Below are 18,499 nucleotides of genomic sequence, written 5' to 3' on the forward strand. Positions count from 1 at the left end.
GACTCTTTTTGCTTACTGAATCTCTCTGCCTTTCTTCTAAAATAGGAGTCTATAAGAAAGGAGAGCATGTACATACATGTCATAGGCATTTGTATTTGAATTACCCTTTTTTCCTAATACATTATTATTCCTATTACCATTTATGCACTTCTGTAGTGCTGAAGAGGTATACGGAGAAAATATTTAATGTTATATCTGTAAAAAATAGCAGAATTCTATATGAAATTATAGTTAGAGATCAGTATCTTTGGCAATTAAAATGTGATTTTTTTTAGGGCCTAAAATGTCAATAATAGGGCTGGGGTTGTAGCTCAGTGGTAGTGGGCTTGCCTAGCATATGTGAGGCACTGGGTTCAAGCCTCAGCACCACATAAAAATAAATAAATAAAATAAAATCATTGTGTCCATCTATAACTAAAGAAAAATGTTTCCAAAAAAAGTCAATAAGACTTTTTCTAATAGAATTTTGAGCATACAAAACACCTCTTGTATGTAGCACTAGAAAGGAAACTTTAGTGAAGTGAAATGAATTTAATTCCAGATATTGAAAATCCCTTCTTACGTGTGAGATTATTTTATATCATTAAAATTTTGTTCTGTAAGAAAAAAAAGATCTAGATCCCAACATCCTTCTCTTTAAGAGGCAAAGAGGTCACACAGTTCCCCAGGGGAAAGAAAATGTGACTTTAATATGCTACTTGTATTCCCTATGAATGATATTTGCACAGACCACACAATATATACAGAGAAAACTTAATATGTTTATGGAACAGAATTAAAATATTATCATTTATAACTTGTCATATGTGAAATGGCATGCATCAATACATATGTGAAAGTTAAGTGGATGGAAAACTTGGGAAATCATGGAAGGAATAGTAAAGCTCATTTTACACAGTGAGTAATTAAAGGATAGTATCAAAAGTTGACAGGAAAAGAACTAGAGATATAAATGTATTGCTTAAAACTATTAGTTGACTAATAGAAGAATTAAAATAATATAAATATCCAAAAAAGTAGGAAGTGAGGACAAGACTGAATGTAGTGTAAATGGACTAAATACTTGTCTTTCTTGGGGCAGTCAAGAGACAATAATCTGAAGCTGATACATCATGAAATAGCCACATGGCAGACAGAATAATGGCTCTCAAACATGTTTAAATCCTAATATCCAGAATTCACAAGTACATTAGCTTACATTGCAAAAGATGCTTTGATGATGTGTTTTAAGGATGCTGAGAAGTGGAAATTGTCTTGGATTATCTCGGCGATTCCATTCTAATCATTTGAGTGGTTAAAAGTACTGAACCTTTTCTGACTGTATCAGAGGGGAATGTGACAACAGAGGAAGGGTCAGAAAGATTTGCTGTGTTGCAGGCTTTGAAGACAGAAGGAGGCCACCCAGCCAAGGAATGCAGCTGGCCTCTAGAAACTGAAAAAGGCAATGAAAGGGACTCTTCCCCAGAGTTTTCAGAAAGGAATACAGTTCCTGCCAACACCTTGGTATAAGGAATAATAATAAAGAGAGATACAGAGACAAGGTGCAGAGGCAGGGAAGGTGACAGAGTGGCTCTTTGTCCAAGTGGCCACATTTTTTTATACCAATAGGTTACATTAGGCTATTAGTATCGTAACCACATTATTGTTTAGAGTATCAGTAAGTTTGTTTTTTCTGAAGTTAGATTTCACAGTTACAAATGCAGTGTTAGGATCTTTGTGCAAGAAAGTCCATTGTCTGAAGTTACTGTTAGGTGGGCAGCTCCAGGAGCTTGGTGAAACATTGTAGTTATCAAGGAAGCAAGTTCCTTTATTCCCAGGAGTTATGTGCCTAAGATTAAGGTCTAGCATGGGGGGCATTACCATAGCCACCTGGCATCCTATGCCTTTGCACAGAAACTTTCCCAGGCACCAGGCATGCCACAGCCATGAAGTCATCAGGGACTCCAATCCCAAACATAAAACCCCTATACCTTGGATCTTACTTAAGTGATATTGTGTTGAATTTCTAGCCTACAGGGATGTAATATAATAAATTTTCTATTCTTTAAGCCACTATGTTTGGGGCAGCATGTTATAGCAGCGATAGAAACCCAACAGAAACTATATCAACATTACATTTAGAATAAGGCTATCTAGATAAAAGCTCAAACCAGCATTGGCTAAAATCAGTTGCAGAACTGTTGATGGGAAGGCACTGAGGTGAACAACTACTTTTAATAAGCATTTTTGAACTCTTTTTAGGGTACATTTATGTATCATTTTGATAAAAGTATGAATAAAAACTAACAAAATACTAAATATACAATGTAATAAGTGTTTCTCTATGAATAACTATTAGTTCCATTCTCATAATTATAGAAAATAGAAGTAGATACTTTTATTGTTGTTGTTATTTGCCATGCTATAGATAGAAATCATTAGAGATATAACTTTTCCTCGTTTTAGAATGCTATAATAAGGCATTCAAATGCCTGGTATGATTTTTGTGCCCACCTATATTAAAAGTTTCTTGAAAATATGTAAATTTGCTTTGTTATGGTTAAGATATACAAATATTAGAACTAATTAGATGCTTAAGTACTTGAGGCATTGGTATTAAAATGTGTTCATTTTATCTTATATGTTTTGAATCAATCATTCTTTAGAAAGAAGAATGATATTTTGTTGTAGTAACAGTTGTATGGATTATTTTGTACTTTTTAAATTTTGAAAAACTAAAATTAATTTAAAAATCTGGTTGATAGTTTTAGTTTGATGGTGCATTGCATTGAAAAGATAAGTCTACATGAAAGTCATGCCCATAACTCCTAAACTTACTAAAATGTTACAAAGACAGTACAGAATTTGTATATACACTTCACTCTTTTTCCCTAAAGCATTTCCCATACTAAAAAATTAATGTTAATATGATGTTATTAACTAAAGAATAGTCTGTCTGGAATTGACTACTAATGTGCTTTTACTTTTCAAGAGTTTAAACCAGGATACCACATTCCATTTAGTGTCCTCTGATATGCAACAGGCTCTCAATCTTGATAAATTTTTATAACCTTGAGAATTTTTAAATTTACCTAACAGTTTTTTCAGAAGGTCCTTCATGTGTGTCTGATGTTTTCACTGGACTATACTGAGTTCATATTTTCCATTGGTTTGGGGGAATATCACAAAGGTGAAATGTACTTTTTATAATTCATATGAAAGAAGTTCATGATACCAAAAAGACTCATCACTAGTGATATCTTCTGGGTTTCTCCACTGTAAAGTTAGTATTTTCCCCTTTTCATACTCTGTACTATGGAAATGATGGAAGTGAGTGATCAGTTTTAGTTCACAAAGAATAGAGGGTTTTGAAAAGGAGCATTATCATACACTATTTGTTTTTTGAAAAAAAAAATATTCTTTAGTTGTAGGACAAAATACCTTTATTTATTTATTTTTAATGTGGTTCTGAGGATTGAATCCAGGGCCTCGCACATACTAGGCAAGCGCTCTACCACTAAGCAACAACCCCAGCCCCAGCATATACTATTTGTAGTTTTTCTGTAAGAAAAATATTCTCTTTCCCTTTTATTTAATTAATTACTAAGCATATCGGTATGAGTTCACCTGTAGCATTTACTTTATACTTTTAGTTATACTCCAATATGATGTCATTTATTTTGTTGCTAAAAAATTTTCCAGCTTTGGCCATTAGGTGTTCTTTTAGGTCAGCCCTTTGACATGCTCCCATCATCGTTATTTTTAAGCATTTTCTTAATTACTGTCACTACCAGATGTTCCAGGCTCATCTTTTACTTCAGTTCTACAAACAACATTTTCTCCAAGACACCCCAGAACCTTTTATGGTAGAATGATATTTAGAAACCAACATCTGGTTTTTGAATGTGCTGGTTGCTTCTGATCTGTGACAGATAATAGGCTTTTTAAGCAAATAAAGCCAGGAAAAATTTGGATGTGTACTATCTCATTTTCAAGCACACGTGCGTGTGCATACATACACACTCAATACAATGACAGATCAATTTAATTATAAAATATGTAGTTATTTGGCTCTGACACTTTTCACTTATAAAAGTTTATTGAATATCTCCTCACATTTCATATGAATTAATAGTTTACCTTATTTATCACTGAATTTTTTTAATTTGTGAATATATTACAGTTTACTTATCTACTCATTAATTGAAGGAAATCTGGTTCTATTTTTTTCTTCCAGTGTTTGGTGATTATGCACAAAGTTTTGTGAACGTTCACATAGTTTTTTGTATACACATAATTTTTCAAGTCACTTATGTAAATATTTATACTTGGGATTAAAGGATTTTTATGGTAGTTGTGTGGTTAACATGACAAGAAAGGGTCCAGCTGTCTTCCAAACTGGCAGTACCATTTTACATTCTCACAATCAGTAAATGAGGATTTTTGTTAATTTTATTGTTGCTAGCTAGCATAGTTGTTTTTTACCTTTTCAATTTGTTTTATTTCAGTCTGTATCTTTTGTGTTATTTTCATAGTTGTTAAAATACACTCTGAACTAATTTTCATATACTTTGTTTGCCTAACATTACTGAAAACACTTTATGATTAGAATTTTTAATCATTTTACTTTGTGCATAGTCCCACCATTTGATATCATAATAGAACTAAATTTTATAATGCATATTATTATTTTTGTCCAAAAACTTTTTGTGTATGTGTCAGCAGGATCTTCTCTTACATAATATCTCAAAACAAGATGTACAATGGACTTTGGATTTTAGTGATAATGATAAACCTTTCAAAAATGGCACATTTGAGTTTAGTATACTGACTGGTCATCTGCAACCAGATGAAAAGTGTAATGTTACCATAACTTTCTGTCCAAGTAAGTACTTTTCTCCTATATTTTTGATACAATTTCAATTTGTTATTCATATGTTAAGTATTTAATACAGTTGCAAAAAGTTTAGATTATCTACTGTATGTTCTTTGTTATTTGAATAACCAATATTAATGTAATTTTTATCTCATTTTTGTCTTTTAAGATACTTAATTGACAAAAATTATATACATTCAAGGTATACAACAAAATGATTTGATATATATTGTACAGTTATTACCATAGATTGACACTGCCACCATTACCCATGCTGTATATTAAATCCCCCAAATCTGTTAATTTTATAATTGAAAGTTTAAACCCTTTGATCATTATCTCCCCATTTTCTCTACCTGCAAGCCCCTGATGAGCATTGACTTCTCCTCTGCTTCTCTGAATATGACTTTTTAGATTCTGTATGACCAAAATCATAAAATATTTCACCTAAAACAATGTCCTCTAGATTCAAGCAAACCTGCAAATGCTGTAATTTCATTCCTCTTTAGGGCAGAGTAATAGTTAATTGTGTATATATACCACATTTTCTTTATCTGTTCATCTATTGAAGCGCATCTAAGTTGCTTCCACAGTTTAGCTATTGTGAATTGAGCTGCTGTAAACATTGTGGCTGCATCACTGTAGTATGCTGATTTTAAGTCCTTTGTATGTAAACTGAGGAATGGGATAGCTAGGTCAAATGGTGGTTCCATTCCAAGTTTTCTGAGGAATCTCCATACTAAATCCTTCAATTATGCAGTTTGGTATATGAGGAGTTATAGGTTTGCCATATTTGGTCTTTCTTTTGTTGAATACATTCCTTTTTTGGAAGGGGGCAGTACTGGGGCTTGAACCTGGGGATGCTTTGCCTGAGCTGCATCCTGCCTTTTGAAACAGGGTCTTACTAAATTGCTTGGAGCCTTACTAAGTTCCTGAGGCTAGCCTTGAACTTGTGATTCTGCTGTCTCAACCTTCTGAGTCACTGGAATTACAGGCGTGTGTCACCATGCCCAGTGATTCATCCCTTTAATACCTAATTTGTTTTTTTTAAATCAGTCAATGTTGAATTTTGTCAAATGTTGTTTCTGAAATCATTGAGATTATTCCATATTTTTTATCATTGTGTTAAACATGATGTATCACATACTTTTATTTTTATATGTCAAAATATTGCTTGCATCACAAGGAAAAATCCTGCTCGGTCATGATGTATGATCCTTTTAATGTGCTGTTGCATTCAGTTTGCTAGTGTTTTGCTGAAGACTTTTGTATCTGTTTATCAGGCAGATTCACCTGTAGTTTTCTTTACTTGTTTACTTGTGGTTTCTTTGACTGACCTTGGAATCAAAGCAATGCTTGTCTCATAAAATGCATTTGAAAGTATTCCCTTGTCTTCAATTATTTTAGATGATCTTGAGAAGGATTGGTATGTTCTTTAAATATTTGGTAGAATTTAGCAGTGAATCTATTAGGTTCTCGGCTTTTCTTTAGTGGAAAATTTATTTATTGACTCAATCTCCTTATTTATTTTTGGTCTGTTCAGATTTTATATTTCTGCATGATTCAGTCTTGATAGGCCTGGTTTCTAGGAATTGATTCATTTCTTCTAGGTTTTTCAATTTATTGACAATAATTGTTCATAGTAAGATCTGATGACTCTTTGTACTTCCATAGTATTAATGTACTATCTCCTCTTTCATTTCTGATTTACTTATTTGAATCTTCTCTTTTTTTATTAGTCTAGTTAAAATTACATAGTCTAGATTAGTTTTTCAATTTTGTGCATCATATTTAAAAAAACCCAACTCTTAGATTCATTGATCTCTTGTATTGTTTTCCTTCTTTGTTTCATATATTTTTGCTCTGAAACATTATTTCTTTCCATTTTCTAATTTTGGACTTAGATTTTTCTTCTTTATCTAGTTCCTTGAATTGTAACAGTAGATTGTTAACTTGAGATACTTATTCTTTCTTGGCATATTTATTGATATAAACTTCATTCTTAGAACTGATTTTGCTCTGTTACTTAAGTTTTCATATATTTTATTTCCATTCTAATTCATCTCAAGATTTCTTTTTAATTCCCTTTTTTTTTTCATCTTGGACCCATTGGTTGTTTTGAAGCATATGATTTAATTTCTACATATTAGGACTTTTCAAAATTCTTCCTTTTGTTGACTTTTAGTTTTATACCATTTTAGTAGAAAAGGACATTTGAGATGATTTCAATCTATCTAAATTTGTTAAGACTTATTTTGTGGTCTAACATATATTCTGAAGAATGTTCCATGTATACTTGAAAAGAACATGTATTTTTATTATTTGATGAAATAGTCCACATAGGCTATTAGGTCCATTTAGTCTAAAGTTTAGTTCTAGTCCAGTATTCCTTTATTGATCTTCTGTCTGGATGATCATTGCATTCTGAAAATGAAATATTGAAGTCAAGTTTCTCCACACTATTATTACATTGCAATCTGTCTCTCTCTTCACATATATTACTATTTGCTTATACATTTAGGTGCTCTGATATTGGGTGTTTGTATATTTTTAGTTATTATATCTTATTGATGAATTCATCCCACTACTAATGTAGTGACTTTATCTTATTTTAGAGTTTTTGACTTGGTGTATAATTTGTCTGTTATGAGTATAGCCATCTCTGCTCTCTTTTGGTTCCATTTATGTGATTTTTTGTTGTTTTGTTCTTTTACTGTCATTCTGTGTGTATACCCTTAAAGGTGAAGTGAGTCTCTTATAGGAAATTTTATATCCATTCAGCCATTGTCTTTTCATTAGAAAATGAAATCCATAATAATTTCAATGTAGCCTTGTCAAAATCCAGAATTCAGTAAATCTCGAAGCTTTGCCCAACACTGAAATTTATTAACTTGATTTTTTCTCTCTTCAAAATAATTAAACAACATTAATTATGTTGAACTTTTTTATCTCACAAAAATAGAAGGGTGATCAGTAGAAAAGTAGGGGAGAAGGAGGGAGGAAGAAAGGAAAAGAGGAAGAACTGGGTAATAAAATCGACCACATTATGCTATGTGCATGTGTGAATATACCACAGTGGATCCCATTATATGTATAATTATAATGTACTTATGAAAATATAGACATAAATAAATAGAAGGAAGTCCAAAAGATTAGAAGAAGGGGATAAAGGTAGCACAGTCATGGAGGGAAGTGAAAGTAGTGAGGAATGAATTGGAACAAATTAAATTATGTGCATATATGAATATGTAACAATGAACCCCACTAATATGTATAATTATAAAGCACTAATGGAAATATTTTTTTAAAAAAATTGAAACATTAAATTCATTACAGTAAATCAACTTTCCCTACAGATTTGTAATATTTAAATACATATAGTCCAATATAACTCATTTTATCTTCTGAAGATACAAATATAGCCTTTTACTTTTCTCAGTGTTTCTAATACTCATTTGTCACCATTAGTATGAAACCCATTATTTTCTTATTCATCTTCCCCTTGTATCTCCAGACAGCACTGTTTTTCTGAGGATCATATGATCAAATAATGGTCTTATTTGATTAAGTAAAGTCATCCAGTATACAGAGAAATAGTGGGTCTGATGATTTCAGTGACTTCAGTGCTTCTGTTTCTGGCAAACAATTTCACTTTTGAACATGGTCCTGCATCATCCATTATATTCTCATCCTTTGCTCTGGCAATACCCTTAATGGCCCCAATCCTGCAAGACCACACTGGCAACTCATTTTTAGGTTGTAATAAGCTTGAATTCTCAATCACCAGATAATTTTTTTCTCTCTATGAGACACTATCATCATAGGCAATTCAGATGTGAAAGGACCTTGACCACTTTCTGTGATAGAATCTATCCTCAGGAACTAACCTGCATTTTCCTATCTTGAGCCAGGTTCTCAAATGCAAACTGCCTCTCCTTCAATTAAATTGCCACAGGGGAGTTTCTTGTCTTTCCCTAATAGGCGAAATTCGCCAATCTACTATGGCAGCATCTCCCTATCTTAAAACTCTGAGAGAAGGCACATTCTTTTGATCTCAGCACATCCTGTTCTCAGTAGTGCCTTAGGTTCCTATGGCAGTCTGACCTCATCTTCATCCTGTATATTGTAAAGGGATGAGTAGTTTTAATAAAGTGAGAAAACAAGGAAGTCCTGTTGCAGTGCTTCCTCGAGGTATATTTATTTCCCCCAAAAGAGAGAAAAGTTACTTTAAGGAGATTCCTCCATTTCTAGACAAGGTACACTTTAAAATATTTTTTCTTTCAATAATATGTCATTAAATTCTTCAGCAGGCAAAATCTAGTTTCTGGGCAATCTGGTCGGCTTCATTGAGCGATACATCATAGTATGTTTTAATGTTTAGTAAGTTTTAGCAATATTTAATTTTTTTGCTTGTGACCAAATCTAATGCAATTTTATTTTTTTTAAATTAGGTGAGCATATAAAACACACAGTTAATATTCCTATGTATTTAAATGACAATCCAGTTTGCTACAGAGTATTATGTCTGACTGGAGAGATACAATCACCAAAATTATTGTTTGATCCACCATTTATATTTTTTACTCCTGTTCCTTTGGATGTAACAACTGGGATGGATATCAGCATTTTACCCCAGAACTATTTCAGGTAAATTCTTAATGTGAATTTATCAGATCTTTATGTGCTATTTTATTTGCATCTGTTATATAAGAGATATATGTAATGTTTCACTTGTTTTTATAGTTGAAAAGAAGTATTAAAATATTTGTGTATTAATATTTAAAAATACAAAATAATCCTTTATAGTTATCTATAACACTCATTATATTTTCTTGTAAAAATTTTTGATGTCTCTTTGTGGAATAAGAAGCTTGAAGTTCCAGTAAATTAGTTTTATGTTCCTTTGTGACAAGTTACTACAAACTTAGTGCCTTAAAAACAAATACCTGAGAGGCTGGGATTATGGCTCAGTGGCAGAGAACTTACCTCACACATGTGAGGCACTGGATTTGATCCTCAGCACCACATAAAAATAAATAAACAAAATAAAGATATTAAAAAACCCAAATACCTGATATCTCACACAACATGAATTTATTATCTCCCACTTTCTGTGAGTTTAGGAGTCCAGGTTGGCTTAGCAGACTCCTCTATTCAGTGTCTCAATCAGCAGAAATCAAGCTGTTGGCCGAAGCCTCAGTCTCATCTAGTCTTGCTCTGAGCTATCAGGTTGTTGGCAGAATTAATTTCCTTGTACTTTTAAGACTAGTGTGCCCTTTTTTTAACTGGAGACACTCAGATCTCCAATTTCAACCTAAAGTTCTAGCCATGTGGCCATTACTCACAGCATACTAGCTAACTCATCCAAGGACAAAAGTCTAACATCTATCAGACTTCTCTGTTTCTGACCTGCAAAGCTTTTAAGATTGTACCTGATTAAGTCAGCTTTACTAAAAGTCAATCATTAGGAACCTTAATTACACCTGGAAATTTCCTTTGCCATTGCCATATAATATTACCTAATCTCAGAAGTGATATCCTATCGTATTTAAAGGTCACATACCCATTCAAGGGGTACAATTTACACAAAGTTTGTACACCAAGGTGAAGGCCTCTTGGGCATTATCTCAGATTTCTGCCTGTCACATTTAGACAGTGTGGTACAATTCAGTCTGTTGGATTTACAAAAAGGTCAAATTTCCAATATAGCTGACACCATAAGTTACAGTCAGCAGAAATAACCAGCATGAGGTTTAGATCCCTAAGCAATCCAGGTATTGGAATTATCTGAAATTCTAATATTCCAATTATTAATTGGTTTGAAAACTAATCCAACAAAGCTTTTAGAATTTAAAAAAGGTTTGCAGGATAAAATTTTAAGAGCATCTGCTAATACTAAGAGTATACATAGCTAACAAAACAGTACAGAAACAAACTAATGAACAATACCTCAGTTAACTTTAAAAATGAAAGGGAGAAAAAAGAATAGTAAAAACAGCAGGAGAAAATTAAACCAAAAATTATAGAACATCTCTAAATAGAGAAACTGTAATAAAATGTAAACGAACTACTTTGAGTAAAGGATAATGTTCAAGTATATTAGAAAAATACCCAACTGCTTATTAAAAGAAGTATAGATGAAGCAGAAGGACAAAAGAAAAAAAATAAAGCCAGAATTTCTCACCCTCAGAACTGTTGACATTTAAGGGAGGATAATTTTTTTTTAATTTTATGGAACCCTATCCTATGCATTATAGAATGCTTAGCAACATGTCTAGTCTCTTCTCAATAGCATCTTTCCCACATTGTGGCAAAAAATCTCAACCCATTGCTTTGTGTCCCCAAGGGGAGTAAAACCACCCTCAGTTGAGAAACACTATAGGGAAAAAATATAAGGTCATAACCAAATAAATCTGGGAAGCAGTATTAATTTCACATGCAAAGAACTTTAATAAGCACATTTTTAATATAATCAAAGTCACTAATGAATTATAAAAGTTACAGTTCACATAGAAGCAATCAGAATTCTAAAACTGTATGCATAATTAAAATAGTCTTAAAATAAATAAACCCTGAGTTTAAATAAAAGTTAAACAGACCTTAATCATTGTAGGATATTTCAAACCATATCTCAAATATTGATGGGTCTAGAAGGCAAAATATTTGAACAAGATACTTAACAAGCTTCATTATTTTACCATGTATAAAGTACTAAACTTTACAACTAGATAGTATACATTTTTCTATGTCAAACATGAACTATTTGTAAAAACTGACAGGGTATGATTCTATAGTTATAGGGTAAGTCTCAAAAATTTTAGACTTAACATTTTATAGGCTGTGTTCTCTGATACTAAGTATAATAAATTAAAAGCAAATGAAGATTAAGATCCCCCATAAGTAAGGAAATGTTAAAACAAACTTCTATAGGGAGTCAATGAAGAAACTGTATTGAATTATACAAATATATAACAATTAAATGCTACATATCAGTAAAGTATATAATATAAATATTTGTCATTTCAATTTTGGGGATGATTTAAAAAACAAAGCAATACATATTTAAGTCAAATTCCTCGATGGTATTTTGAGCTATTTTTTTTTTCTTTTTCATTTTAAACAGAAGTTCAACTCTAAATTTCCAGATTCCTTCAGCAAGGCTTCTTGACAATGATGAGATTCACCCTCTTTCTGTGATGTTTCCAAAAGGCAGAATCATCACAGGATCCAACAATGGAATTAATAATGAGCTGTTTTGCCACCTCAGTTTCAAATCATCTAAACCAGTGTCATTTTTCACCAACCTTCTTTTCTATGATGATGGAGATAACTGGTAAGATATTTAAATGTAGATACTTTTATACTTAACAGTGAAGAATAATAGTTTTATATTCTATATCATTATAAAATGTTAGAAGGGGGCAGTTTAATATAATGACTTTGAGCATAAAGTGTTTTGTTTTTGTTTTTGTTTTTTAAGTTCCACATACACATTTGGTCTTATAAGAAACAGCAGAGTACTGGTTTACTGGCATTTATTCTGGAGTTAGGCTGCCTAGGGTCAAATTCTGGATTTGTTAACCTTACTTCTGGACTACTTAGTGTCCTCTTCTGTAAAATGGGATGGTGATATGGATAACTCTATTGTAAGTAGTAAAATAGTGCACGAGGTATGGCAGATAAAGTAGCCTCTTGTTTTGATGGTGTTTTTGGTGCTTTGGTTTGATGGATTCTCTTAAAACAGGCTCAGAGATGATGCTGAAGGGTAATAGTAGGATCATATAGAAATTTTTATTATGGACATATTCTTTTGCGATTAGCACTATCATATGTCATATATAGACTTTTTAAAGAATAAGAAAAGATGTTCTCTTTTCTTTCCATCCTGCTCTTTTCTATGTTTTTGTCTTTTTCTCCCCCACCCTGTACACAAAATTAAAATTTCATGTTTGACAAATAGTAATGATATTTATTAAGGTCTACTCAATAAGGGCAGGAATATTATTCATTTATTTTTATTGGTATATAAATTTACTAGTCAAAAACTCATAAATTGTCTCCATGGTAATAACATAAATCAAAGGAATATTTATGCATTCGTTAAAAAAATGTTACAACTTCTACCAGCAACTCTTTAAATGTCTTATTTAAAAATAAGTTTATTATGTATGGGTACACATAAAATATCACAAAACTCAAATATTTTAAATTAATAGTTTGCAAAGGACATCAAATAAATATAATACACTGAAATTCAGTAACAAAACAGCTGTTAAAGTGCTGTTAAAGTAAAATTTCAATTTGAAAACATGCATTTCTTGTAAAAATTAAATATTTTATTATTTTCTACAATACTCAAAGCACGTTTATTAAACAAAATACATATTATTTTATAAGTTTATGGATTTATGTAGAGTTTTGTGCCTATTTGTAAAATATCTTTAAGTGCTGGTAGAAATAGTTTTTGAGTGAGCCAAGACATAAATGCAGTGATAAAATATAATTCCTCTCATTGCTGCTTTGAAAATCAAGCTCTATGGTAGGTCAACTTATTCTATTTTTTTTTTTTTTTTGGTCCTAACAAATTCAGCCTTTTTCATCTTGACTTTCCTTCTTTTTCCTTTTTTTTTTTTTTTTTTTGTGGTGCTGGGGATTGAACACAGGGCCATGTGTATGCAAGGAAAGCACTCTACCAACTGAGTTATATATCCCCAGCCCTTCTTTTAATTTTATTAATTAGCAACCAGACATTCTGGATAAATATCGAGACATTTATTCACTTATTCATTCAACAAACATACACTGAATGTCTTTCATGTACCACACACTGTTCAAAGCACTGGAGACTATATCAGGGATCAGAACATGATCTCTGGTTATGGAGCTTAGAGTCTAGAGAGGGAAACAAATGATAAACAATGAACACATGAAAGCACAATACAATATAAATTTTCTAGTATGTGATAATTAATAGAATATATAGGAGAAAGAAAAAGAACACAGCAGACAGTTGCAAGGAGGAAGCAAATGGGTTGAAATATTGATACCGCCTCTTACCTTGATGAGTCCTTGCTTCCCCATATGCTGAAGTATACTACCAGAGAAGCACACCTAGGCAAGTGTAGAGTGGAAAGTAACAGACTTTATTAGAGGATGGCAGAAAAGACGGGGGTGGGGGGGGGAGGTGGAGGCCAGGAAGAAGGGGAATCAGGAAGGGGAGGTTTTCTCCCTTTTATATCTGAGGTCTTCTTTTGTCTTCCTGCTTTCCTGTCCTTTATTTTGCTTATTTCCCTCTACAGGGCACTACTGGGGGATGCTGGTGAGAAAGACAAAAGGTGGAAGACTGGTGGGGCTAGGTGGGGGGATTTGAGCTTTAAGGGCCTAGGGTGATTTGATTAGCATGTCCCAGTTTTGCTGGGAGCTACTTCATTAACAATTAACAATTCTTTGGGTTGGGCCCTGGCCTTGGGGACATTAACAGTTCAATCTCCCAGGTTTTGTTCTGGTTTCCCAGGCTCAGACCAGACTCCATTTTCATTATTAGACTAGATATTAGACCTGATTTACCTAGCTACTAACTACCTATCTTTAAATCTGGCATGAGATCTGAAAAAGGATTTAAAGAAGAAGGTGGGGTTAGGAAGAAAGCTGGGAATATCCTCTCGGGGGAAGGGATGATTGGTGATTGATTTTCTGGGTGGTTACATAAAGGCCTGTGTTACTAAGTGGAATAAGCAAAGGGTGAGGGAGGAATGTAGGAGAAAGGGTTGAAGAGGTAATGAATGCTCCAGCACAGACTGTGTAGGGTCTTTCAGGCCACCACAAAGATTTAAGCTTTTACCCTGGATGAAAATCAAGAGCCATTGTATGATTCTGAGCTGGTGACAGCATGTAATAGCTATCACTTTTGAAAGATGATAAGATGAGCCAGTTTTTTCCTATCACCCCAAAAAACAAAACAAACAACAACAAAGCTTGTGTTCCTGCTCCTGGTATATCTTATTCCCTTTATTTATGAAAAAGATTCTTATCAAGTTGATTTTTTTCTTACTTTTTTATTTATCCATTTGATCTTTACTTAATGATAAGTATATACCTAGTTTTGTTTCTTTTTTAAAAAATATCTTTTTAGTTATAGATTGACAGAACATTTTTATTTGATATTTTTATGTGGTGCTAAGGATTGAACCCAGTGCTTCATGCTTGAGAGGCAAGTGCTCTGCCACTGAGCCACAACCCCAGCCCCTATATACCTAGTTTTCTTTTGACACTAAGGTAACAATAAACTCCTGTCCTCATAGAACTTCACTTGTAATGAAAGATACAAAAATTGATAAATAGTGTCATAATTTCTCAAAGAAAAGAAATCATTTTAATGAGAAAAAGAGTTTTTGTTTCATTTTGTTTTGAATAGCGGGTCTCACTATGTTATCCAGGCTGGTCTCAAACTCCTGGACTCAAGTAGTCCTTCTGCCTAAGCCTCCTGAGTAGTTGAGAGGCTACAAACCTGCACCACCATACCAAACTTAATGATAAAGAGGAAGGGATAACTCAATGCATTAAATAGAGAAAGCATACCAGGAGGTGTATTAATTTCAGTAGATGGTTATTGTGAGAACTGAATGAAAACATGCTTATAAAGTGTTTAGAAAAATCTAAACACTTAAGCAATAACTGAGTAATATTTTTAGAATCAGCATTAATTTTAGAATCAGTATTGTGGTTTTCCAGAATGATCTCAGTAGCTACTATAGATATATGGCCATTCTTCTATTAAGAAAGTAATTGAGTCTATTCTGAGGCAAAATATTATCTTCCTAAGACAGAGAGATTTGCACAGGCAGGGAAGAAGGGGCAGGGGCAGGAATTCATTTGTCATGGGGATGAAGATTTCTTTGGATGATTTCCAAATCATTTATATTGCATTTCAGAATTGTTGTTTATTCTTGGCTTTGAAAATATCTCTGTTCTTGGAATCCACACAGAGTTCAGATGACTTTAAGCAGTGCCAGAATGTTGAAATTCCCTATTTTGCATCATGGTTTCCACTTTATGCTGAGAAGAAGCATTTTATCCGGTAGAAATGTGTCATTATCAGAATGAAGTAATGCCACTTTCTCTTGCTTAATAAATTCATAGCCTGACTGCCAGTTTAGCTAGACCTTGACAAGAATGAAAGTTAAGTTTTAAATGATTAATTTCATAGGAATCCTAAAAATACCAAAGGAAACTTAATATTTCCCATTATTAACCTCCAACCTAGGGTGTTTTATAGAATCAAGAGTTGGTTCCAAATACACATTTCAGGTAACTAAAAGTTTAACCTGAGTTAGAATTCCTCATGGAACAAATAGCAAACACATATTGAGGGTTCATAATTAAAAATGAAGATTGAACTCTGAGGTGTTCTAAGCACCATTTTTTATAGTGTGAATCTTTAAGTTTATTTTTTATTCTAATTAGTTATACATGATAGCAGAATGCATTTTGATTCATTAGATGCAAATGGAGCACAACTTTTCACTTCTCTGGTTTTACACCATGTAGAGTCACACCACATGTGCAGTCATATATGTACCTAGGGTAATGATGTTCATCTTATTCCACTATCTTTCCTACCCCCATGGCTTCTCCCTCCCCTTTGCCTAATCAGAGTTCTTCCATTCTTCCCATGTCTACCCCCCATTATGGGTCAGCATTCACTTATCTGAGAGAACATTAAGCCTTTGGTTTTTTTGGGGGATTGGCTTACTTTGCTTAGCATGATATTCTCCAACTACATCCCTTTACCTGCAAATGCCATAATTTTATTCTCTTTTAATGCTAACTAATATTCCATTGTGTATATGAACCACAGTTTCTTTATATATTCATCTACTGAAGGGGGAATCTAGTTTGCTTTCATAGTTTAGCAATTGTGAATTGTGCTGCTGTAAATATTGAAGTGGCTGTGATACCGTAGTATGCTATTTTTAAATCTTTAGTGTAGAGACCAAAGAATGGGATAGCTGGGTCAAATGGTGGTTCCATTCTAAGTATTCTAAGGAATCTCCATACTGCTTTTCAGATTGGTTGTACCAATATTCAGTCCCACCAGCAATGTGTGAGTGTGTCTTTTCCCCCACATCCTTGCCAACACTTACTCTTGCTGTTGATAACTTCTATTCTGACTGGTGTGAGATGAAATCTTAGAGTAGTTTTGATTTGCATTTCTCTAATTACTAGAGATGGTGAACATGTTTTTATATATTTGTTGATTGATTGTATTTCTTCTTCTGAGAAGTGTCTATTCAGCTCCTTGACCTATTTATTGATTGGGTTGTTTGTTTGTTTGTTTGTTTTTGATATTAAGTTTTTTGAGTTCTTTATATACACTGGAGTTTAGTGTGCTATCTGATGTGTGAGTGTGGCAAAACTTTGCTCTCAAAATGTAGGCTCTCTCTTCACCTCATTGATTGTTTCTTTTGCTGAGAAGCTTTTCAGTTTGAATCCATCCCATTTATTGATTCTTGTTTTTATTTCTTGTGCTTTGAGTCTTGTAAGGAAGATGGGGCCTAATTTGACATGATTTATTTGGTCCTACTTTTTCTTCTATTAGGTGTGGGGTCTCTGGTCTAATTCCCAGGTCCTTGATCCACTTTGGGTTGAATTTTTTTCATGGTGAGGGAGAGGGGTTTAATTTCATTTTGCTGCAAATGGATTTCCAGTTTTCTTCAATCATTTGTTGAGGAGGCTAACAAATACATTGTTCTCCAATGTATGTTTTTGGCACCTTTGTGTAGTACGAGATAACTATGTTTATGTGGGTTTTTCTCTGGGTTTTCTATTATCTACCTTTGGTCTATAAGTCTATTTTGGTGCCAGTACCATGCAATTTTTGTTACTATAGCTTTGTGGTATAGTTTAAGGACTGGTATTGTGATTCCTCCTATTTCACTCCTTTTGCTAAGGACTGCTTTGGCTATTTGGGTCTCTTATTTTTCCAAATGAATTTCATGGATAGCAGAAGACATCAGTGAGGAGATAAAAAGAATTCTTAGAGGTAAATAAGAACTCTGATACAACATATCAAAATCTCTGGGACACTATGAAGGCAATACTAGGAGAAAAGTTCAATGCATTAAGCTCATTCATTAAAAGAAGAAAAAGTCATCAAATAAATGACCTGACATTACATCTCAAAGCCTAGAAAAAGAAGAATAAACCAACACTAAAAGAAGCAGAAGACAGGAAATAACTAAAATTAGGGCTAAAATCAATGAAATAGAAACAAAAGAAACAATTCAAAAAATTGACAAAACAAAAAACTGGTTCTTTGAAAAAATAAATAAATTTGACAAACCCTTAGCTATCCTAATGAAAAGAAGGAGAGAGAAAACTCAAATCACTAAAATTTATGATGAAAAAGGAAATATCATGACAAACACTATTGAAATACAGAAGATAATTAGAAACTATTTTAAAAATTTATACTCCAGTAAAATAGAAAACCTCAAAGACACTAACAAATTTCTAGAGGCATATGACCTACCCAAACTGAACCAGGAGGACATATACAACTTAAACAGATCAATTTCAAGGAAGGAAATAGAAGATGCTATCAAAAGCTTACCAACAAAGAAAAGCCCAGGACTAGATGGAGTC

The 18,499-nt window shown here is 33.0% G+C and overlaps 1 protein-coding gene across 1 annotated transcript in view; it reads left to right on the plus strand.

Annotated features, from left to right (window-relative positions):
* Window positions 1–18,499, plus strand: part of Cfap47 (cilia and flagella associated protein 47) — a 421,187-nt gene that overhangs the window by 103,225 nt on the left and 299,463 nt on the right. Inside the window, exons 24-26 of the mRNA XM_077107522.1 lie at window positions 4,705–4,864; window positions 9,307–9,502; window positions 11,979–12,188. Of these exons, the coding sequence (XP_076963637.1) occupies window positions 4,705–4,864; window positions 9,307–9,502; window positions 11,979–12,188 (566 nt within the window). The remainder of the gene's footprint in view (window positions 1–4,704; window positions 4,865–9,306; window positions 9,503–11,978; window positions 12,189–18,499) is intronic.

Source organism: Callospermophilus lateralis, chromosome X (genome assembly GCF_048772815.1).
Source record: "Callospermophilus lateralis isolate mCalLat2 chromosome X, mCalLat2.hap1, whole genome shotgun sequence".
In the NCBI taxonomy this organism is placed as follows: Eukaryota; Metazoa; Chordata; class Mammalia; order Rodentia; family Sciuridae; genus Callospermophilus; species Callospermophilus lateralis.